Raw genomic sequence first — 24,757 nt, 5'->3', positions numbered from 1 at the left:
CCCCTTCTTAAAACAAACAAAAAACAAAAAAACCCAAAAAAAACCAAAAAAAAAGGAAAGGAAAGGAAAAAAAAAAGAAAAAGCTACAATCTTATAGACTAACCTCAGGAATATCAAAAAAGGAGCCCAATATTTTTTTAAGTAGGTCGCCACAGACCTAGTCGTTTACAGTATAACGAATGCGATTATTTCCTTCATAAATTTTAAATACAAGCAGAATAAAAATCACATTTTTTTCAGGCAACAGTAGCAGTTCAGTAGGTAAGTGGCTTGATCACATTTTTTTCGTTTTGTATTAGTAACGCATGCAAGCAGCTTTAGTATTACAGATCCCTTATAGGTCATGAAATGTTTGCTCTCTCTCTATAAAGTCCCTCCATAAGTACCATCCTGCCTCCTCACGGGGGTCTCGGGCCGGCTGGAGGAGCCCGAGCCTTGCTCGAAGGGCTGCGGAGTGCTTTGGGTTTCCGAGGCCACGGCGTCTGGGGCGGCCGCCTCCTGGATGACGGAGCCGGCGCCCTCGGCGTCCTCGCCCTGCTCGAAGGGCTGGCTGGAGGCGTTGCTGAGCTCCACGTTCACCGTGCTAGTTCTCAAGGCCACGATAGTCCCCGCCTCGCTCCTCCTCTCTGCATAGATGCGCTGCTCGAAGGCCTGAGCGGCGTTGGGCTGGAAGTCTTGCTCCAGGGGGACAGTGTTTGTGGAGGAGCCCATGACGCTGCGGTACATCTCCATGCCCTCGGGCAGCATGGATTTGATCTTGGGCAGCCAGCGCTTGCGCACGCGCCGCGCGTTGGTGCACATGTCGGCCGCGATCACGTTCATCTCGCTCTCCTTAAAGCTCGGGGCAAAATTCTGACAGTACACTGCAAAGACAGGGAGACACGGAGCTCAGCCTTCGGGGGGAGAGGCACAAAGGTGAGCCTGGACTCTTGGGAGTGGAGCTTCACCCACTGAGCTCCTCAGCTGGAGGGGTGAGAGCAGAAGGTGTGAACACCCCGTGTGGCACAGTGAGTGGGATGAAAAAGAGCCCCTCGCTCCTTGGGGAGCCCCACAGCCACGGCATGTGGGGATGGCCAAAGCAGAGGTGGGCACAGAGAAGATCCCACAAACCCCACAGCAGCAGCTCCGAAGATCCCACAAACCCCCCAGCAGCAGCTCCATTAGTAGCTCCTAAACCCATAGTGCTGCAGGAAATGTCAGAGCTGGGGGTTTGCCCAAGGGATTGTCCTCTGCTGTCCCTCTCCTCAGGCCAGCCCTGCGTGGCCCAGCAGCCTGGCTGCCCCAGCATGCCTCTGCTGGCACATCCCCTGGGAGGCAGCAGCAGTGGAGCTGCAGGAGCCCTGCAATCCCCCGAGCACCTGATGGTACAGAGCAGCATCCAAGGCACCGCCATGGTGAGTAACTGTGAGCTAAACCTTGTGCACAGGGACAAATCCAGGCAGCAGGAACCCACCCCACACCCTGGCACACAGCAGCAATGCCCTTCCAGCCCACTCAGGAAGGACCATGGCTGGAAAGTCCAGAGTTGGGGCTCTCCAGGATAAAACTGCTAACAGGGAGCTGACTCCACCATGTTCAACCACACTGCTGAACATCTGCCCTCTTGTCCCTCTTCCCCAGACACCACAGATCCACCAGGGCAGCTGGAAGGCCCCTGGACTTTACAATTAGGGAGGGGAAAGATTTCTTTTCCAAATCTTAAAAACTAAATGAAAAAACCTGCTTAAGAGTTTTGTTCTTCAGCACAGGAGTATTTACACATAGATTTACTCCCAGAATTCAGCCAGGGTGAGAGAGCACAGTGATTTCCACTGCACATGAAGCCCATGGCAAATAGATTTTTCCACACCCCTCAAGGTTTCCTGCAGCCTTCAGCTCCTCCCTCTCCAGCATCTCCAGTCCCAGAACACTCCAGGTATCCCCAGGTGACTGAGGGGGAAGTGGCTGATGGAGAGCACATTCCACCCACAGCTTCTCTGGGCAACCAAAAAACGATGCAAACTAAAAAACAAATTGATTTTTCTACAATGTAATTGCACATTACCACACAAGAGAGTGCCCTCCCCTGCCCAGGGCTGGGCCATGCTGTACCCCAGCAGCAGAACACCCCTCTCCTTACATTTGACTGCATTAAGGACCCTGCTGTCCAAGGGCTTCCTGCTGGGATCGCTGGTGGAGGACCTGATTCCAGTTCCACAGCTGTTGGCAAGAGTGTTCCTGTGGGGAGGAAAAAGGAGAGCCTGGGAGAGGGGCCAGGGGACAGCCACTCCCTGCCCTCCTCCCTTCAGGTCCTGCTGCAGGCATCGCCAGGATTTTAAGGTGAGGAATATGAAATGTGCATGGAAATGGAATAAAGTTCTCAAGCATCATTAAGGAAATGCTCAGAGCTGAGTGCAGAGGATGAAGCACTCATGACACAGGGTTAAAGCCCTGGGAGGTGAAGGGAGCAGGGAAGGAATCCCCTGGGAGAGCAGGAGGAGCAGTGGGACGGGACCTACCGGTCGAAGAAGGTGGCCAGGAGACGTCTGAGCAGGACCTTGTGTTTGACACCAGCACATAAATGGCAATTCATCAGCTGCCCCCGGGTGATGTAAACACCTGAGCCTGCAAGGGTGGAGAGGGACAACCCAAAATGAGCCCTGACACAGCCCCAGAGCCACCCCTGAGCCACCCTCGGCTCCTCCTCGCTGGTGGGAACCTCCTCTTCACCAATCCAACAAGGACAGAGGGATTTCTGCAAAATCCTGACAAATCCTTGGGGCCTTGGCAAGTCCCAGGCAATAACAGCTCCTAATTTTATCAGTACAGACAGGAAGTCTATGGGAATCAAATGAAAGGATTCTTATTTTCTCACCAATGCACACGGTGCAAGGCTTACACTGTGATTTGATATGTACAGATCAGATTATTTATTCTTTCTGAAGCTAGAAAACCCCAACCCATTTGGCCTTTTCTTTTTTTTTTTTTCCAGTGCAGGACTGTAGAACACAGAGCTGGAAATGAAAGAAAAAACCCATCTAGCACAAAAAGAGGTACTTGGTTACAGATCTAACTGCTTCCAAAACCCCAGCCCATCACCTCTTGATACCTCTGGTGAGCAGGGAATTTTCCTTCTAATGCACAGGAACTGCTGCCTTTGAACCTGCTGCCTTTAAGGATGTTTTCTGGAAGAAAAAGGAACCCTGTGCAAAGCAGCTGGACACGTCCAGAGGTCTGGCAGTACTTTACAGCAGGTTTTATAGCAAACCTTTTTACTCTGCTCACAGACCAACCTGCTCCTGCCTCAGCACTGCTTCCAGGGAGGGGTTATCCCATTTTTCAAGCATTCTCTTACATGAGAGGGTTTTGGTATTTGCTGTTAATTAAGATTAAATAATGGGTCATAGCTGGATCCAGAACACACTCTGTTCTCAAGATATAAAAACATCTGCTGAAGAAGTAGTATCTCCTGGATTTCCAGGGAAGGTGATTGTCCCTGAACTTCTGGATGGAGCTGGAGCTCAGGGCAGCCCCTGGGCCTGACCCTCTGCACCTCCCTGGCACCCCAGGGCACCCATCCTGCCCCAGGATCCAGCATCCCTCTGGATCTCTGAGCCATGCCACGTCTCACCAGGAATTCTCCTTGTATTCTCTTCCATCTAATGAGGGGGTTTTTTTTGGTTTTTTTTTTGGTTTTTTTTGAGTAACAGCCACAGTCCTTCCCTCAGATGTGCCGTGGTGACTGCAAGCCTTGTTAAAGACCCTTTTTCAGAGAGGGCTGCTCAAGTTTGCTGAATCAATTGTAGCATGAAAAACCAGAAACAAAAGGAAAACACTCCCACTTGGAGAGCTGAGGAAAACTTTCACAGCAGGATCAAGCCTCCCCTCCAGGTCTGAGACAGGAATTAGGGGAGTTTATTTTGTATTTTAAGAGATAAGGCATCAGAGCAAACACCAACCACCACTGAGGGGAACTTCACTTTAATAAATGAGAAATAACCAGGCAGCCACTATCGGTTAGTGATATTAATCTACTTTTTTTCCAGATTGAAAAATGTAAATCAAGCAGAGTTGCCTCAAACCAATTTGCAGCTCTCACTGTGAAAATAACCTGCACCACTTGATGGTTTTAAGAAGTCTCACATTAAATGGAAATGGGTACAAAATGAATATTCCAGATCCAAAATAAATTCTTGTGGTTGTACGCTGTGCTTTGCCTTCCATCAAAGCCCCGTCCTCCATCAGCTGCAAACCTTTGTGGGCATCCCCTGAAATCCTGGCTCCTTCTCCAGAATGAAAATGAAATCATGCTACTCACCAAGAGAGAAATGACTGCAAGGGAAGAAGAACTGATTTGGATGGACTGTGCTGCCACATGTCCTTTTTGGACCAATTAAAATTAAAGGGATTAATTAAACCTCCCCACCTGGGGGCACGTCTGGGATGTCCTGCCCAGCCATCCCCACACAGCCACATCCAAGGGAAAAACCCACAGCCAGGCCACTGCAAAGTAAAGCTGGGGGAAGCTTCTAAAAGCAGAATATGATTATTTCCACTGGAATTCGACCTGGTCACTCCAGTTGAACACTTTCTGTGCAGTGCTGGGTGTGCCTGGGCACAGCCACCTGATTTCACTCCTTCAGCTCTAAACAGAACCATCTTCCACCTCACACTGGCCAGAAATCTTTTCTAGAGAAGGAGTAAATTCTCTCAGTATTGTAAACTCCCCCCAAAATGAAAGCAAAGACAGAAGAAAGGACCAAACCCAATTCCTTCTTCTCCTCCTGCTGCAGCATTTGACCACTCAGTAAATTTATAAAGAAACTTTTACAGGTTTTTCAAAGCTTGTTCACTGACACAAATTTTATCTCCCCTGCTTTGTCAATCTTATACTGTGGTAATTTTTGAGGGGGGTTGGTTGAATTTTTAGATCTATGATTCTAAATGAAAACACACTCACTGCAGCCACACCGAGCAGGAAGAACACAAGCTGCAGAATTCAATTAAAATGCTAAATTAATTCAATTGAATAAATCCTGTTAATGACACATTTTTCTGTCAGCAAATTAAAGGAAACTCAGAACTTTTCAAAAGACGAGTGGTGACGAAGAATCCAGAAAGACACAGCAAGGGCACACGAGATGCGCGACTGCAGCAAGACGGAGAGCACAACTCCAGAAGGAAAACAGCAGCAATCCAAAGGTATTCCAAGGAAAAGCTACCTGCAACGAGCTCGAGCTTTTCCCCAGGGTCTCCCTCGGAGTAGAGCTTTGGGTGGCAGCGGTACCCGATCTGGCTGATGAGGCTGGCAGGGAGAGCCACCAGGTCCCGTCGGATCAGGACACAGGAGCGGTTCTCCAGCGGGATCTGCTCTGCCTTCTCTTGGGCAACTTCAAAATGAAAAGGGAAAACTGTTAAAAGAACTTGTCACAACGCTGGCAGAAGGTCAGGCTTTGACTTCTTCATGCAGAAGTTGGAAATATTCCCCCCTCCAGACGTCCACCCACGGGGCAGGTGCCACCTGAAGGCTTGGAAAAATCCCCTGGTCTCCCCCTGCACGGCAGCCTCAGGTTCTGCAAAAGGGATTCTCAGAATCTCATTATGCTTTAACTTCTCCTGAGTTAATAATTTGTGAAAATGGACAGCTCTGCACAGCTGGCATTGCTCTGCAAGTGCAGCACACGGAGCTGCTGCCCCACAACCCCAGGAGGGAGGCAGGAATTTCACCAGGGCTTCTAAACAGGCACTGAATTGCCCCAGTTTGATGAACACCTGCAGCAGTTCCATCGTTACTTCTCTTGATGGTTTTTCCTGCTGAAGGAACAATCCAGACCCTGCAGACACCTCTGCTCTGAGCAAGGTCACCAGAGCCTCTCCTGAGATGCACCCCCAGCCACCTCCAGCCCAGCTTCTGCTCCTCTGCCTTCTGCAGGCCAACTTTTCCTCTCAGTAACAAAAGAAGCCCCCATCAACAAGGCAAAAAATGTTATTAGGATGTAGCTTGAAAGCCAAAATACCAGATTTTCCCAACTGGCTCTGATGCACCATCTCCAGAGCCCACCAGTGCCCAGGAGCAAGCAGTAACATGGAAAAGCTGGAATTACTGGGCTGTCCTGCCAGCACCTCCAAATCTGGGCATTGTGGGCACACAGAGGATGGGTTTCTAAAACACATTTACAGCCCAAGACCACCAGACTGCTTAAAATGACAATTTCTGACAGCAACGAGGGCTGACCATGCACATCAACTTCAGGACACGGTGGGAACAGCACCAGGGCTGAACTGCAGCCCAACTCTGCCATGATCCACTTTTTTCCCCCCAAAACTGTTTGATAATGTGGCAAGTGCCACACACAAACCCAAACCCAGCTCCGTGCTCGAATATCTGTGAACACAGAGAAGCAGAACCCCAGCAAGGAGCGTTTCTGAGGTAAAACCCAGTCCCCTGCTCCAGAGGTGCCTTTTCCTGTGATTATCCCCGCGTTCTGGGGGCCACTTTTCCTCCCTGCAGATAAAATAACAAGTTTTGCAGACTTGTTGCTCAGTAACCGAGGGCGATGGCTCGGGGACAAAGGGAGCAGTGTTCTAAGTAGGACATGCCCGTGGTGCTGGGCTGTGGCATCCTATGGCAGGCTCCGGGGGCATCCCCACCCTCAGGGCTCCCTGAGGAGCGCCAGGAGGGATTCTGGAATGGCAGGAGGGTGGTAGTGCTCAGGGAGACAGGACCCAACAGCAGCAGGACAACTCGCAGGGTGGTTTTGAACTCTTTGTGCCATCACAGCCCCGTCATCAGCGGGGTATCTGTGCCCCTGACATTCCCAGCTGCAATATTCCCAGTATTCCCAAGCCAAGATCCTGTTGGAGATGGGGGTCAGCTCCCACTGAGGGAGAATCTCAAAGACCAGCTCTATTTTGAGGCTTTTAAAGAGTGATAAACAGACCATATCCAATTAAATGCTTATATTTGCAGCTTAAATAAACCAGAAGTGAAGGGACAGTGGGTGTGGGGGAACCAGCCCTGCTCTGCTGTCCTTCCCTGGCAAGGCAGGGCCACCAGGGCAGCTCCAGGGGAGGAAGGGACACCTCAGTCATCTCCTAGAGGTAAAATTTTACTCAGAGATAAAATTAAATATATACCCCCTAGGAGCTGTATATGTGACCTACACAACCCCACCCCAGCACAGGGCTCTGCCCAGGTTATCAAACTGAATTTTTAATATTTCATTTTTACTTTAACCAATGGCTCAGGTCAAAAGCACCCACAATATCTAACAGCACCATACTTCATAAACAAAACTAAAATTCAGCTGAAAAAGACCAAGTGCAACTCAACCCACTGCTGCCTTTTGGTTACATCTGTCCTGCTGGCTCACTGTCTATAAATCTCTTATTAAACACGGCCATGAATCATTTTGGGGGCTTTATTTCCATTCAAGCATTAGCACAAAATAACAACACCAAACAAAAAAGAGGTTTGGGGCTTTCAGTGGCACCTCAATTGAGCAGATAGCAATCAGTTATGTAAAGGAGCAGGACACAAGAGCCACTTTGGTGCCATGTTTCCACAGAAAGCCACTCTGTTTGGCCTTTCTGCTCCGGAGAACAGGAGAGTATTTGCTTCTAATTAATTTGTATCTTCAGAGGGCAGCGGCTCCTTCCCTTTGAATGAAAGGGCAAACAATGGGAAGTATTGTTAAATACAGTTTTGGTCCTGAACAAGAAAGGAGCTCCCAGCCAGCAGAGAGGGGCAGGAAATCATTACAGAGGAAGCCACGAGAGCTGCCAGCCAAACACTGGAATATTTTATTTCTTTGGATATATGCTTTTATCCCAAACTTAGCTGGATGCTGCAGCTGCAACAGGTAGTGCAGAATGGGAAATATCCATTTTCCTGGATTTTTTTGGCTGAAGAAACAGCCTCAAACTGCTCCATGGCTCCAGGCTCTGCATGATGCTGGGGCTCATGTCCTCCTTATCCCTAAAACACATTCCAGAGATCCCTCACAGCACCTTAGTGCTGAGCCCATGATGGTTGGGTGACGTTGGGATTTCTGCATGTCCCACCTGAATTTGCTGGGTTTGGGCTGCTCAGGGCAGTGCCTGGCAATTGCTGGGCACACACCTGGCCCCAGCACCCACTTATCTCCTTAATTCCTGACAGCCCAAACAGCAGGGCTTCAAAATGAGCCATGAACCCCCAGTTCCCACCAGTCTGGGTTCTCCAAACTGCACATAAACACCAAGGTGCTCCTGTGGGTAAGGAACAACTGGTTATGGTTTAGGAATGGGATTTGGAGATACAGAAAGATCAGAGTGATGGATCCTCACCCAAAAATTGATGTTTACAGAGTCCCAGCATGTAACCACACACCTCAAGCCCTGAAGAAAAGGCTGGAGAGCCCAGCTCCACCTGCTCCACCACGGATGCAAACATGTGGATGATCCTCCCCTGTTCCCTACACGACCAGAAGTCTCTTTTCAAACAGCAATATTTTAACTTTTCTCTCCCATCAGCCTATTTCCCACTGGCAGTGGGACCACCTCAAAAATATCTTCCCTCCACAGCCTCAGCATCCCCAGCATCTGCTGCAGATGTAAACCTGTAGCAGAGGACACACGCAAGCACCACGGGATAGATCCATCACAGAGTCCCAACGGGGAGAGTTTACATTTCCCAAATAGTACATTTATACCAACGTGCTGAAGCGCAGCCCTTTGATTTGTGACCTATTTATACAGGGAGGTAATCTGGAATTAGTATAGGAAAAATATTACTGGTTTATAAATACCCCTATCTTGCCTTCGCCTCAGATCTCAGCCAGGAGTGAAACATCTGCCAGCCTAAAATTAAACATCTGTGGTTCAGAGGGAGGAAAATGGGGCTGGAAGTTTAATGCCAAAAAAGGCCAGAGGCTGAGTGCCCCCGGGCTGGGGCTCAGCTTCCCCCTGCTCAGCTCCGACCGTGCCAGGGTCAGGATGGGCAGTGCCACCACAGAGCCACTCAGCCTGGAAAAGCCCTCCAAGACCACCAAGTCCAAGCTGTGACCAGTCCCCAAAGACACACAGCCAGGCTTTCAGCACTTTGCAGGTGTTTGAATCCCTCTGCAAAAAACCAAAGTGCTCTGGCGGATAACCAGCGCAGCCCTTGACCGCTTCATTTCCTAAAAATCCACGAGCTCTTCGCTGCTGAGCATCCTCCCTGTGCCCAGGCTGGCCCCGGGGAGCAGGGGGAGCTGGCAGGATCGGGTGGCTGTCCCTGCAGTCCCTGCCAGCTGCTCCATCCCGCTGCAATTCCCGGCGTCGCTGCCGTGATTTACGTCGCTGCGGCGCGGCGCGCCCGGCTCCGCTCGGGATGCTGCACGGGCTGCATCATTTGGGATTCTGGGTTGTTCCTTGCCCTCTTTCCTTACTGTCAGGAATCAGAGGCCAGGAGAGAGAACTATTCTCTCAGCTAATTACCACAACTATTCTATAATGGCTATTTTAGATGAATTTTTAATGAAGTGTGCTCTTGTCAGTTCAGGATTTCATAACTTTCAAGTCCAGCCTTTACATTCCAGCCATTTGCTGCATAAAGATTTTCCCTTTTCCCTGCAAACCGGTGCAGCAGGAGCAGGGGAGGAGGACGGACCCTTGCACAACTTCGCTGGTGCCTGTCAAAATTAAATTAACTGCATCTGCTCAGCAGAGAGCTGACTGACAAGAACGTGGCTCAGTGCAGAAAAGCGCCGAGCATCTGCAAGTCCTGCTGAAACCCACTTCAGCTCAGGCCCACGACGCTGTAATTAACGGGGATAAAAATACTTTGCTTTTGTTTAATATTTTCTGGAGTTGTGCGTTCCTCAGATCAGATGCTGGAAACCTCATTAAGTCTCGCTCGTGTCCTCGAGGCCCACATGTTCTCCACAACCAGACCTAGTTATGGAGCGAGGAGCCATTTTACCGCAGTGCTCCCAGCCCGGCACGGCACGGCCACCAAACGTGGCCAGAGCCTGGGGGGAAACTGAGGCAGCTTTTCCTACACCCCTCTGCCAGCTTCACCCTGCCAACAGCTAAGCCTGACCCTCCTGTGTTTAATCCTCATCCTGCTGGTCCTTCTGCAGGTCCAATGCCTGGTCCCTCACTGCAGGTGGCACCAGCCTCTTCTCCCAGGTTTCCTCCAAGAGGAAACAGCCTCAAGTTGTGCCAGAGAAGGTTCAGGTTGGACATCAGGAGGAATTTCTTCAACTAAAAGGGGTTCAGGCACGGGAAGGGGCTGCCCAGGGAGGTTTTGGAGTCCTCAGGCCTGGAGGTGCCCAAGGAATGACTGGACGTGGCACTCAGTGTTCTTGGTAGTGTTGGTCAAAGTTTGATCTTGGAGGACTTTTCCAACCTTAATGATTTGGAGATGTGGATCTGATCCAGCTTTGGAAATTCTGAATGGCTCTGGCTACAAAAAGGGGTGAATAAAACAAATTAAAAACCACCAGCCTTGGGGCAATAAGAGGGTTGGTGACCCCTCCAAAGGTGGTGGGTGATGCTGAAGGCAGGTGAAGAGCTCAGCCACCAGTGTCCCACCACACCCTCACCAGCACCAAGACTTCAGACAGAAAACAAAAAAGCCTAGAAAAGAAGGAAAAAAAAAAATCCAGCAACCCTCTCTGAAATTCAGAGCTTCATCGGCTCTGCTCCTCTTTGGCTTTGTTTTTGTTTTCACAAACAGGGCTCTTGGAAACCTTGGCAATCCCTGTTTTAGAGGGCTCCCCCTCCCCCAGGGCTTTGTGAGGCTGTCGGGATCTCCATGCCAGGAGCAGGATTAGCTGCCTTCTCTCTTCCATCTCACAGTTTCATTATTCTGCACCTTTTGAGAGGGTACAGTTTATCCCGAGTAATTAAAACACAGTTAGCTCTACAAGTCCAAACCATAAAGGAACAGCTTAGGTTTTACTTTTTGTAATCTCTTTTTTGCATGCCCTCTTTTCCAGGAAGACTGATACCTATAGCTGCCTTATTTCCAACAGGAAACTCCCTTGAAAGGTGATGGGGGGAGAGGAATTTCAGCAGAAATGTGGGATATTTAGAGCCTTACAACCTGCCTCTTCCCTGCATGGCCTCAGCATCACCACCTGGTTCTCCCAACAGAAAACAAGCAGGAAAATTTGGCTGTGGGATGCCCAGCTCTGGCACAAGGGCTGCAGCATCTCCAGCGACACCTGAGCAAGCTGCCCAGATTTTCACTTTTCCAGCTGGGATGATTCCTGCCCGACATGGATTAGGGACAGCCTCAGAGCTGCTGCCTGCACTGTCCCCAGGCTGGTCCTGTCCTTGCCTTCTGAATTGGTTTTGTTCTGTTCCTGCAGGAACTGGCCCCGTGACAGGGATGGAAAACACACTCCAAGGGCATGATCCCACTGCTCTGAGGAATAACTGAAGGCAAACCCACATTACTCACCACAGGCTCTACAGCAGGGAAAAGCAAAATAAACTCAAAACAAGTGGGCAAGAGCACAATTCCTGTTCAGTCTGGCTCCAACAGCAGCCATGGAGGAGACCCTGACCTTGTCCCACCCTGATCCCACTTCTCTCCTGCCCCATCCCAACCACTGGGACCTGAAGCAGGTCAGGGAGAGTACTCAGGCTTTTGAGGCTCATTTCCTACAACTGCTTGTCCACTTCTCCTAACAAATATTTCTAATATTAAAATAGTAAATTCGCCGTTTCCCCCCTTTTCATATGCCTCTAGTGAAAAAACACCTTGGAAAATCCTGCTTATCTGCTTGCTGTCTGGCAGGGGAACGTGCCAAGAGGATGCTGAGCTCCTGGGATGGGATGGGATGGGATGGGATGGGATGGGATGGGATGGGATGGGCTGTGACAGGACAGTGTGTGGCAGTGACCCACTCTCAGTGCTAAGGAAGCCTACCTGTTTTATATAACAAAAGTTGTCCTATTTGCCAAATCTCGTTCCTTGGTGAAGACTAAAATCAAATGGCTTTGAGGAAAGCTCATCAATGAACCAGAGTTCAAATATTTGCAACATTAATGCAGCAATTCCAGGAGCCAGAGCAGGGGAAGCAGCTCCAGGCCAGGGGATGCTGCGTGCAGCCAGAGCCAGTGGGAAGATGTCCCTCCCTGGGGAGCTCCTGGGGATCAAAGCTGCTGCCACAAACACCTGCAGCTCCCACGAGGAGGCCACTGCGAGGCTGAGCTTCCATGTGGGACACTGCCAGCTCCATCTGTGCGGGGTGCTGGGAGCTGTTCCACGGGGGATGCTCACAGGACAGCACCCAGCGGGCATCTCCCCCTGGAACTGAGCCCCTGGAGCTGCACCCCACCCGTCCTGGCTCCTCAGGAGGGTCTGAGCCCTGCAAGGTGCCAGGGGAAGGGGCTGTGTGCCCAAGGAAGAGGAGGGAAAGGACCTCTCGTGTCCCTGTGCCCACCCTGGGGCTGAGCAGCAGCTCCCAGCCAAGCACCACCAAAGTGAAGCTGCCTCCTCTGTCTGAGACCCATCGAGGGATTCACACTCATCCCTTAATCCCAAATTCTGGAAGGGCAGCAGAGGGATTTTTAGTTCTGGGCACTGTGTTTTTAATGGGGAAATAAAAGAACATCAAGCCCCAAAAATGCTTTTTCCCTTTCTGACAGTGATGTATGGGACAAGGCTGGCAAAGGAGAGAGGGGCACTTCAGGCAGTGGGGAGAAAAGTCCATCTTTCCTTCCTGTTGCAGGTACTCCTAGTTAACTTTAACAGAAATTATTTAGTCGACGTTCTCCCTTCCTCCAAATATCCCACGTTCATCACTTCTTTGGAAACTCTTATTCTAAAAGGCCAGGACAGAAGACAGCTCCCAGAGTGACCACCTCGCCCTGGGCCCAAAGGGCTGGTGCTTCCCTTGCCATGGATGACCCATGGCAGGTTTGCTCAGCCATCACCTCGGGATGGATGCCACCACCACAGGGCTTGTCCAACCACCAGGCTCCTCGCTGGCAGCCTCAGCCAAAAAGCAAAGGCTGATCCAACCCTGGTGGATGATGGAGCCTCTCATCTAAAGAGTGGGGAGCGATGGCAGGGGAGACCTGCCCAGGCCACACCTGGACACCAGCACCAAGCCCACCACGTGGGCAAAAACCAACAAACAAAACCCCCAAAGACAAAAACCTAGTGAACAACCCAAAACCACCCAAGCTGGCTGGACGACGCCCACACAACCACTGCGAGGGCGCAGAAAACCCAAGCAGAGAGACATCCATTACCAGAATAACCTCCCGACGACTTGATGTACATCTGCCCGTACTGCTCCTCCACCATGGTGTCGTAGGCCTCGTCGTCCTCCTCATCCTCCTCGTTGTGGTAGGAGGTGGGGCTGTCGGTGGTGGGGATGCTGCTGGCGCCGGGGCTGGTGCGCTCTCCCTGCGAGTACTGCACCTGCTGCACGTTGGGGAGCAGCGTGGCCAGGTTGGGCACGCCGTAGTAGGAGACCCGCGACAGCTTCAGGGGCCCCGCGCTGGCGCCGCCGGCGCCGCCGGGCCCGTCCCGGGCGCCGGGCTCCAGGGGCCGCTTGCCGGGCAGGCCGGGCAGGGCCTGCAGCTCCAGGTTCTCGTGTTTGACGCGCGTGAGGAGCGGGATGGGCATGGAGGGGGACATGACGTAGGGCGCCGAGGCCGACTGCAGCTGGTTGCAGGGGCTCTGCGGCTCCGAGCTGGGGTCTTCGATCATGGTGGTCTGAGAGTCACAGTGGGGAGAGCTGACCTTGAACATCAAGTCCGTCCCTTTCTCCACGATGTGCTGGATCTGCAGGAAGCCCGCCGTGTACATCACCACCAGCTGCTCGCTCGCCGCCATGGTCAGCTTGCCGGTGTAGCAGAAGGAGAGGATCTGCTGGAAGCAAGCCGGGGGGACGGTGCCCGGCAGCTCAAAGGCGTTTTTGCTGTTCCCGCTGAACAAGTCTCGGAAGTAGAGGCTGCTGGCGGCCAGCACCGCCCGGTGAGCCTTGAAGGCTTGGCCCTTCACCACGATGGAGACATCGCAGTAGAGCCCCAGCAGCCGCTGCTCGTTCAGGCAGCCCAGGACGGTGTTCCCGAAGTTGGGAATCTCTATGTGCAACATCTGCGACATGGCTCAGGATCGGCCGGAGCTCCTCAGACATTCAATGCAGGAATATCCAAAGTAGGGCACATCTGAAAAACCGAGAAGGCAGGGGGAGAGAGGAACAAGGTTTTTAGACAGTTCACCAAAGCAGGCAGGAGCACGGGAACGCACCTCACCCGGCATCAAAGGCTCCAAGGCGAGCTCGTGGAAAAGCAATCGCTTACAAAAATTACTTATCGATGGTTTCGAGCGGCGTTGGGAATGCCATTGGTGGATGGCAAAGGATATTCCAAAAAAGCAAGGATTTCCTTCAAGTTGTGGTCTGTTTAAATAAGCACCACTGATTTATTCCCTCGGGGGTTTTTACTTTATGCAGGAAAATCTGAACGATAATGGGAGAGAACAGTAAAGCAAACGAAAGGCAGTCAGACAGATCTCGGTAGCATTATATAAGAAACACAACAACCAGCAGCTATGTTGAAACTACAGAAAAGATATTTATAAAACAATGTGCCATTCTGCCTGAAATAAATACAGGATTCTGCCGGAGCCAGAGCACCCAGGAAAAAGCACTTTGAAAAGCAATCTTCCCATTTGCACCAGAAAGAGGGAGCATTTCAACAGTTAAACCCCTTCTCAACAGATTTATCCTCCAACAAAACGAGGCTTATCTCCAAATTAAGCCAGATATTTGAGCCCCAATAAAACAAACCAACGTGCCTGCCGCAGCGAGCCGCCTACCAAGTTGTCTCCTCATTTTCCTCCCCCGGATCCCGAGCGGGGCAGGGGGAGCCCCAGCCCAGCCCCTGGTGCAGGCAGAGCCCCCAGCCCCAGCCCGGTGCCCCCGGTACCGGCAGCGAGGACCCCCCGAGCGAGCCCGGGCTGGAGGCGGCTCCGCAGCCCGGCACGGCCGCTCTCCAGGGCCAGCTGTACCTTTTGGCCATGGGCAGAATCGCCGCTCCCACCTCCCAGAAAAAGAGGCTGGAAGGGAGCTGGAAGGTGCGCAAAGGTAGCGCTGGTGCAGCCGAAACTCCAGCGGAGCAAATCGCTCACTGCGGATGCACCGAGCCCAGACCCCCCCTGCTTCCTCCCCAAAGAGTCCAGCAGATTTCAAATCCTGTCTGCCTGCAATAACGCTGGAGAAAAACTACGTTTAACTAGTACCGAAAGCTCAGAAGAACGAGCTTTTTTTTTTTTTTTTTTTTTTAAAGGGGAAAAAAATATAGAAGTTTATCTGAGAAAGATTAAAAAAAAATCTCAGGAAAGAAAATAATAACCCACAAAGAGCTGCTCTGTTCCCATTGCCGAGGGGAGAAAAAAAAAAAAAAAGTCCTATCTGCAAGGCCACGGGGTAACAGGAAGAAAAGGGAACACACTCGGAGCCAATTAAATTGTATCTGCATGGTTAAAAAAAAAAAATAAAAAAATTCTTCCAAGCGAGGAAGTTCGCGGTGCCTTCGCCTGGCCGGGAGCGAACGTACCTTGAGCAGCGTCCCTGGAGCCGAGGGGCTCCGCTCCCCGACCGCCGATGCTCGGGGGAGGGGGAAAATAAAATATAGTATCAAGCGCTAGGTTTGTATCTGCTGGAGCTCAAGCTTTTACCAAGTCAAATCTCCCCGGCAGCGCACAGCATCTAAATGAATAGGCCGGATGCAGATTAACATTCAGGCTGCTCTCTGCAATGAATAGAGCCCTTTGATTAGGGACCTGAAGTAAATGCCAGTTTCAAACCGAAGCTTTAAAAACAGAGAAATATCAGTGCCAGAGGAATGCTCTCAGTGTTGGTACAAGACAGACTTTTGATGAGTCACTGCAATGCAAACAAAGATGGCAGAAATACTGTACTGTATGCTGATGAAATGCTTAGTGGTGCCACGGCAACTGAGACAGGTTTTAAATTTATAGTGCAGTTTTGCATATGAATTACGCTGTAAACTGCCTCCCCTGCCATCTAGTACATCCAGAGTGTCAAAGCATTTAAACTATTCCAAACAGTCTGCAGAGCTGGCACTGCTGCTGGTTAACTCCTGCGGCCAGGGGAAGGCACGGAGCAGGGGTGGTGAGCATCCCCTGCATCCTCCTGGACCCCCAGCATCCCCCCAGCATCCTCCTGTATCCCCTGCATCCTCCTGTACCCCCAGAATCCTCCTGTACCCCCAGCATCCCCCCAGCATCCTCCTGTACCCCCAGCATCCCCTGCATCCTCCTGTACCCCCAGAATCCTCCTGTACCCCCAGCATCCCCTGCATCCTGAGCATCCCCCTGCATCCCCGAGCATCCCCCTAGCATCTTCCTGTACCCCCAGCACCCTCTGCATCCTCAGCATCCTCCTGAATCCCCAAGCATCCCCCCAGCATCTTCCTGCATCACCCCTGCATGGTCCCAACATCCTCCTGCAGTACCCACACATGCCCCCAGCATCCTCCTGCATCCCCTCAACAACCCCTGCATCCCTGCCCAGCATCTTCCCACCTGGCCCAGCGTCCCACCCCAAAAGCACAGCTTTGGGAATGCCCAAATCTGCCCAAAATAAAGGTGCTCCTTGGGCAGCCACAGTCCTGCTTCCTGCCCCTCCCCAGATCCCCCAACCCCCAATACAAGAAAGCCTTTCAAATGCAGGAAAAATGTTTACCCCTTGGGGAAAGCTTCTTTCAGTCTGTGGCTGAATCCACTAAAAGCAAATCCATTTGCTTAAGTAATGAAATCCCAGTCACATTGTCTCCTGGATTCAGATTTTAAATTACCTTCGCATTTATTGAGCATGTTTGGTGCTTTTTTCTGGGAAAGAGGGTGGGGCCTCCCTTTGCTTCTTTCTCCCTTGCCCAGAGCGTTTTCCCCTGTGCCATTGGCCTCGGGCTTGGCTCAATTGCTGCGCTCCGATGGTCACACACAGTTAAAATTCCAGGGATGAGAGGTGAGAACATCCCCAGAGCAGGATAACTGCAGGGAGCACAGGGCTGGTGATGCTCCAGCCTGACCCTTCCCTCCTGATCCTGCTCACAGCTCCACACCCAAAGGGATGTTTGGTGCACCAAGTTCAAGCCCAGGGCAGGGCAGTGCTGTGCTCCCAGCACAGCCCTGTGATGTGGCTGCCCCAAATGCCACAGGATCTGCAGCCCCAGGGGCCTGGAGAGCCCCACTGCCCCCACAGCAGGGCTCCCTGCCTCGGGATGCTCAACACGCTCACCCCAACCCCTCAGGAGGTCACTGGGGTCGGTGCTGCTGAGAGGGGACAAAGGTGACATCCCGCCAGGAGATCAGAGGTGACACCACAACGAGCAAGCCTGAGAGCCCAAAAGCTCTCCCAGGCATGACACCACCCAGCTCTGCTGGAGAAAGGATGGAATCTGCCCTGGCAAACAAAGATCTGCTCTGGATCTGTGAAAATTACTGAGGAAAACCTGAGTTACAGAAAAAATAACACTGCTCAGGCACCTAAAGAAGCCTCATCCTTCCATGAGGATGGGAAGAACACGGGTGGAGAAGGATTTCCTCCTCTTCCAGGAAGGGCTTCCTCAGAGAAGACACCAGGGAGGCCTTGGATGGACCTCCTCGGACCCAGCCAAGGACAGCTCGGTAGCACAGAACAAGCCAAACTTAAAATAAATATCAATTATTAATATTACTTAGAATTTGCTCTATAAACAAACAGGCTTGTCAGGAGCAACCCCTGTCTCTCCCTAAAAGCACCAAACTGGGCTGGTTTAGGGTCTGGTTAAGCCAGAGAGAAGCAACAAAGTGCCCCAGCATCCCAAACCTTCGGCAAATCTCAGCTGAAACCTCCCAGGAGAGTTTGAACCAAGATGCTGCACACAACTGTGCATCCCAAAATGCAGCTCTCAGGGAAATGGGGAGAAAGTAACAGTGTTTGGTTTAGAAAGAGCATCAAGGAACACGAGCAAAGCCACACAAGAAAGCTACAAAACCACCCCAACAAACCATCAGCCAGAACTGCTGGAATTTTTCCTTCTTCCTCCCTCTGCCCCTTCCTTTTTGTGACCAAAAGATACAAAAAAAGCCTCCCAGAACCCAACCCGAAACCACCACCAACCCCAAAACATGAAGAAATAAAACAGTCTTGAAAGCCCGGGAGAACCTGCTCACCACCAAACCTCACATTCCCTAAAAACAACAGCAACAAAAAGCTACTGTGATTAGACAGCAAATGCAATATAACAATTTCTAACTTTAAAATTCCTCTATTAAATATGATATTTTTTCTTTTAAATAGAGCACCAAGTGACTTTTGAAGGGTTTGAAATGGCCTCAGCCCATCTGACACAGGAAGAGCTGTGCTGCAGGAGGAATGACCTTTGCAGTTACAGATGCAAACTGTATTTTTCCAATCTCATCTCCCAAGCTGAGCTGTGTCCCAAGGTGCAGGAGGAGCCCCCAGCATGATCATCACCCCAAAAAATCCAGTCCCCTTTGGCCTGGAGTGTCCTACAGGTGACAGACCATCAACAGGACATATCCAAGTGGGAAAACTTGGATAAAACTGGATTAAAACCAGACAAACATCCCCCACCTTGATCATTTTACGTATGTGACCATTCAGGCAGAACATAATTTTGTTTTCTGACGGCAGCCTCTTTCTCCAGCCTGTGGATCCAGGAGGGTAATTTGTACATCTCTGCCTGATTTTTGTAAAGTCATAGCCTTTGTCACAAGATGTTCATAAAAAATGCAGCTGTTATTTGAGACAACTTCCAGGAGAGTTTGGGAATTCTCAGTTTCTGCATTCATCTGCTTTGGGGGAAAGAAAAAAGCAGGTTTGCTCTTTTCCAAACTAATTCCCTGCTCTGAGGCCTGAAAGGTCAGGGCGAGGCAACAGCAACAAAGGAAAAAAGCATCGACCTAGAATAAGATGCTGCCATCAGAACTCCCCCAGGAGTAATCAGAAATAATTAGATAATGTATTTAAATTGTCTTTTTTTTCTTAGCCAAACAACAGAGAGACTGGGTGGAGAATCATTCCCCCAAAACCCCCCAAATATCCCCCAAGCCCTGCAGCTCCCCAGGAAGGTGGGACAGGGACAAAGGGACAGGGACCCTCTGGGGTGGGGGACAAAGCAGCCAAAGGCTTTCACCCCCCCAGCCAAAGCCCCAGGAAAGAAAAGAGCTGAAAAGTCCTGCCCTTGAAGGCCCCAAAGGGTCAAAGGAAATGTCCCTTTCTTCTGTAAATGAGGAGAGAGGGGGGGAAAATCCCACCCTTGGATTTGAGGCTGGCAGGGGGATGTCACCCAACTGGGCAGGGGGTCCCCAAAGCCACCCAGCCCCCCCGGCACAGGGGTGGCACCTGCCCTGCTCTCACTGCAGGGTTTGGGGGTTATTTCCCCATATTTTTATGCAAAGGAAATGTAAAAACCCAGGGGAAAATATGCAACAGCTCACTGCAAACTCAGCGGCCAAGTGGAGATGCTGTAATGCCTCAAATAAAATAAAAGAGTTAAATAAGATAGAGTTCAGTAAACTAAAGAGTTAAATAAAATAAACAGCCAAATAAAATGCACTTCAGGTCTAGGCTGAGCATATTCCCCCCACCCCTGCACCACAGGCTGTGCCAGGGAGCCAAGGAGCCAAAATGCAAAATCTTTGCACCCCCACCCCAACAACTGAGCATCCCCTCTTCCAGGTGAGAAAATCCAGGAGGGGAAGGGAGAGGGACTGGAGCACAGGTCTGGATTCCTGCACAGCGTTTGGCAGGGGGGAGAAAACAAGGTTAAGTTCAGTAATCAAATGGCAATGAGCCTCCTCTCCTGCAGCACTGGTATCTGCAGCTCCAAAGTATTTATTTTTGAAATGCTGCAAGTGGCAAGCGGCGCGGACGGACCCTATTTTTAGTGTAGCAGCCAGTGGCAATGGGTGAAAGAAGATTATTTCTGCCTTATTAAGAGCAGAAAGTGAATTTGCAAATATTACTCAGTAACACACGGGCAGCCCCCACCAAGCAGACATGCAGCACGGAGCCACCACGGCTCCAGAGCCCTCAAAGTTCACACAGAAACTACAGCCACGGAGGCTGGGCAGGGAAAAATGGGGGGAAAAGGTGGAAAAGTGAACTAAAATCAGGCTGATGCTGCAGCTCAGGAGGTGTGGGCAGCCCCACTGCCAGGGGATGGGTACTGGGTGCTGAGTTTGGGACCCTGGCACTGCCCTGGGGGCTCTTCTGGGGACCAAGCTCCAAGCAACTCTTCTGGGGACCTGGCACAGCCCCGAGGGGTCTCTCTGAAGATCCTGGCACAGCCACAGGGATGCCAGGACAGCCCTGAGGGGTCTCTGCCCAGGGACCCTTGCACAGCCCCACACACCCCTCATGGGGACCCTGGCACAGTCCCAAGGGGTCTCACCCCAATCCCTGGCACAGCTCTGAGGGGTCTCTTTGTGGAGACCCCAGAACAGCCCCAGGGTCCCTCCCTGGTGCCCAGCACAGCCCCGAGGGTCTCTTTGTGAGGACCCCATCATAGTCCCAGGGTCTCTCCCCAAACCCCGGCACAGCCCCAAGGGTCTCTTTACAGGGACCCCTGCACAGCTCTGAGGGTCTCTCCCCAATCCCTGGCACAGCCCCGAGGGTCTCTCCCAGTCCCCCATCACTGCCCCGAGGGTGTCTCTCTAATCCCCCATCACATTCCCGAAGGTGTCTTTACAGGGACCCCTGCACATTCCTGAGGGTCTCTCCCGTCCCCCATCCCTGTCCCGAGGGTCTCTCTGCAGGGACCCCACACAGCCCCGGGGGTCTCTCCCCAATCTCCCTACACATCCCTAAGGATCTCTCCCGGTCCCCCATCCCTGTCCTGAGGGTCTCTCCCCAGTCCACCTGCACATCCCTGAGGGTCTCTCCCTATCCCCCATCCCTGTCCCGGGGGTCTCTCCCAGTCCCCCATCCCTGTCCCGGGGGTCTCTCTCTAATCCCCCATCCCTGTCCCGGGGGTCTCTCCCCAATCCCCCTGCACATTCCCGAGGGTCTCTCCCGCCCCCCATCCCTGTCCCGGGGGTCTCTCTCTAATCCCCATCCCTGTCCCGGGGGGCTCTCTAATCCCCCATCCCTGTCCCGGGGGTCTCTCCCGTCCCCATCCCTGTCCCGGGGGTCTCTCCCGTCCCCCATCCCTGTCCGGGGGTCTCTCTCTAATCCCCCATCCCTGTCCGGGGGTCTCTCCCGTCCCCCATCCCTGTCCCGGGGTCTCTCCCAGGCCCCGCACAGCCCGTGCCCCGGTGCAGCGCAGCCCCGGCTGGCTCTGTCCTGCTGCAAGGTGAGTCACCGGCAGCCCGGGTGCACCGCGGCTCCTCGAGGTCACCCACCCGGCAGCTCCAAAAAGTGCCGTCATTCAGCCAAGGCAAAGCGTGGTTTTGCCATTATTATTTAATTAGGCTTTTTTTTTTTTTCCTTTCCCCCTTCCCTAACACTGATCTTAAGAGCTCTCAAAGCAAAGAGAAGCAAAAATAGAAAATGCAACATTTTAATTTTTTTTTTTCCTCCTCTCAGATTGCTGCAAGGGGAAGGGAGAAGGGAGAGACATGGCTAGAAAATACAATTATTCTGCAGAACGGAGTATTTTGCCACCTAATAAAAAGTCAAGACCCCGAGTAAGTTACGGCCACAGGAAAGCACAGAGCACCCCATCACCCTGCCTGCAGCATCCCACCACAAGCACTAATTCCCATCCGTAACACATCAAAAAAGACAAGTGCCATGCTGAATCCTATTCTCCTCACTCCTAGTACACAACAGCAGAGCTAGCAATATATAACATGCATGACTCAGTCCTAGCACCGTGCCACTACGGAACAGAAAGCTTTAAAATAAAGTAAATATCTTAAAAGGTCAATTAAAAAAAGCTTACAAAACATCAGACGCTGCTTCTCGCTAGAGCTCATTACCTAGTATGGTGGAGCTGCCTGTGTGTTTTTTTTTCTTGTGCAAGTTAGTCTGTGAGTCAGCATTAACACACATGAGAACATCAGGAATACTGCCTAGTTCTGATGCAATGGAGGTTGTAAAAAAAAAAAAAAAGAGAAGAAGAAGAAGAAATCGCACTCGGTTTGGACAGGAGCCTGTAATTCAATTGCCTTTACTTTTCAATTACTGCATAGCCTACCCTGACCAACCTGCAGAGGGGAAGGAAACTTTGCTTACATCTCTGTCTTAAAATTAATGACTTTTACTTTTGGCTACAGCTTATTCTCCCTGCTTAAAAAAAAAAAAAGGACATGGTATAATTAACCCTTCAAGGGCAGCTGAGCCCATGCAGCAATTGGGATCTCTGTGTTTTTGTAGGAATTTCAGGGCTGCCAAAAAGTTCTGGTGAAGGGAGACATTTAGGCATTAAACTTTTAATACTCAATAAAGCAAAGCTACAATTGCATCTGAGCTTGATCTTTAATGGAAATAGAAGCTTGCAGACAAGGGAAGTTAGAGACTGCAGAAATTTAACTCTGAGCTTCTGGGCTCAGACAGGCAAATATGACCCTGCACAGGAGGCTCTTCAAAAATGAGGGGCTTGGTCACCCAGCAAAACCCCTGAGAAATCCAAAATTGGTGACACGAGGTGGCCTGACACCCACTTTGCCCAGGCAGATGGAGGCAAAGCTGAAAATCTGCTTTTTTTTAATATATTGCATTTACTGCTTGCAGTCCAGCAAAGAATTCCCTGTCTCCCTGGGGGGAAAACCCTCCCAGACTGATCCCTGCTCCCAGGAGCATCGAGTACAGGAGCCTCAACACTGATTTTTCCTTTCTGCCTCCTCTCCTCCTGCAGCAAAACCCCTCACTGGGGGCAACAAACTGTGCCCAAAGCTTCAGAATGTGACTATTTCTGCATCACACCCTGAAACACCCCCAGACAATGCTGCAGCCCAGAATATTGTATTGTACATGCACTGCTGATTATTATCTACATGAAATATTACAATATAGATGATGTATGATCAATATATTGCTTTTATATATATATATATTATATGCTAAATGATGTCCACCAACATCTGCCAAGTTCTGAGCTGCTGGGAGAGCCCCCTAAAATCTGGGTTTTTTTTTAATCTCTGCAGCAGAGAGAGGTCAGAGGCTGGAGTGAGAAAATCTCCCCAGTGCTCACGACCTGAGCTGGTCCCTGACCAACCCCCAAAAATATAAATAGCTCTAATTCACATGGACTCATAATCCAGTGAAACACAAAAAATGCCAAACCCCAGTTTAGTTTGCTGGTTGTTTTCATGAGCAGACACAAACACTGCAAAACCCCTTCTTCTTTCCAAGTATAAATACTTATTAATGCTGATTAACCAGCACAGAACCCTCTAATATTAGAGATCAATCACTTCTGCAGGCAAGGGTCTGTCTCAAACCAGTATGAGCCTGGTGGGGTTATTTTTCCTTAAGCATGTGGGATACTTGAATACAGATGAATTGAGTTTTAAAGGAAAAAAACCCAAGCAGCAACTTCTGGGCCAAGTTCTTGTGTGCCAAACTTTTCAACTGCCACAGCACAGCTCGACAGTGTTTCAAAAGAATTTAAGCACTGTTTTGAATACTGCTGACAATCTTCCTCATCAAAATTTGTAATTTAAATACCTCAAATCTGAAAAGCACGCTCCCTGGGGCATGCTTCATTCTCCCTCCCCACCGCCCACCCTCCCCAAGCCCCATTTGGAATAAAATCCGTTGCTTTCCGTATCTGGCAGGGCTTTCCCCCCTCCTGCAGCCCCCCAGCATCCCCTGCACCCTGCAGGGAGCCCAGCAGAGCTGGTTCTGCAGGGCAGCCCTGGATGGAGCCTCTGAGTGCACCCCAAAGCACAGCCCCCTTCCTCTTTTACAGCTCTTGAGGCTGCTTCAGAGATAAAACCAGGCACTGGTTTAGAGATAAGATCAGGCACTGGTTTAGAGATAAAATCACTGATTTAGAGCTAAGTCCAATTAGTGATTTAGGGCTAAAACCAGTTAGTGATTTAGAGTTAAAACCAGTGATTGATTTAAAGCTATAACCAGTGGCTGACTTAGGGCTAAAACCAGTCAGAGATTTAGGGCTAAAACCAGTTAGTGAATTAGGGCTAAAACCAGTAACTGATTTAAAGCTATAACCAGTTAGTGATTTAGGGCTAAAACCAGTTAGTGATTTAGGGTTAAAACCAGCTAGTGATTTAGAGTTAAAACCAGTTAGTGATTTAGAGTTAAAACTAGTTACTGATTTAGGGTAAAAACCAGTAACTGATTTAGGGCTAAAACCAGTTGCCGGTTTATAACTAAACCCAGTTACTGATTTAAAGCTCAAACCAGGCTAAATTCAGAGCTCAAGCCAGGCTGTCCTGACTCCCCCACCCAGAAGGGGTTAACCCAAGGAGCCCCTTCCACCCCTTGCTCTCCAGTGGATAAGATGTTCCTTCAGACGTGTCAATAACCCCCCAAACCATTCCCTGCTGCCGAGCCCAATCCTGGAGGAGCAGCTGAAGGAATTTCTTGGGGTGGCTGTGCCGGGGGAGCAGCAGCTCCATTTTGGCAGGAGCGTGTTTAAGATTCCCTCCCATGGCTGCAAAGCACCTTGAAAGGTCGGCGAGCGCTCGCATCCGTCTGTGGCGCTGCCGCAGACGAAACGGATTGACCTAGACAAGAACTGCAACAGCCTCCGTGAAATAATCCATCAGCAGCCCTCAGCTGCAGCCTCCTTTGTCATGGGAACGCTGGGGAATCTCACCTACCTACTGCAGCCGAGCAGGGGC

General features: G+C 50.8%; 1 protein-coding gene across 6 annotated transcripts; it reads right to left on the bottom strand.

Moving 5' to 3' along the window:
• Positions 1-251: 251 nt before the first annotated feature.
• NACC2 (NACC family member 2) lies at positions 252-24,757 on the bottom strand. 6 transcript variants are annotated; one of them, XM_039730776.1, is made up of 6 exons: positions 24,737-24,757; positions 13,213-14,136; positions 5,202-5,369; positions 2,499-2,604; positions 2,120-2,217; positions 252-863 (listed from the first exon to the last, which is right to left on the bottom strand). In XM_039730776.1, the coding sequence occupies exons 2-6, from the start codon at positions 14,072-14,074 to the stop codon at positions 364-366; spliced, it is 1,734 nt and encodes a 577-aa protein (XP_039586710.1). In that variant the 5' UTR covers positions 14,075-14,136; positions 24,737-24,757; the 3' UTR covers positions 252-363. The 6 variants fall into 6 exon arrangements, with proteins under 6 accessions (XP_039586710.1, XP_039586709.1, XP_039586708.1 ...); XM_039730775.1 differs by lacking the exon at positions 24,737-24,757 and adding an exon at positions 21,926-21,968; XM_039730774.1 differs by lacking the exon at positions 24,737-24,757 and adding an exon at positions 21,889-21,909.

Source organism: Passer montanus, unplaced genomic scaffold (assembly GCF_014805655.1).
Source record: "Passer montanus isolate IOZ18808 unplaced genomic scaffold, ASM1480565v1 scaffold73, whole genome shotgun sequence".
NCBI classification, from domain to species: domain Eukaryota; kingdom Metazoa; phylum Chordata; class Aves; order Passeriformes; family Passeridae; genus Passer; species Passer montanus.
The sequence above is the reverse complement of the archived record's forward strand: the minus strand, read 5'-3'. Positions and strand labels throughout refer to the sequence as shown.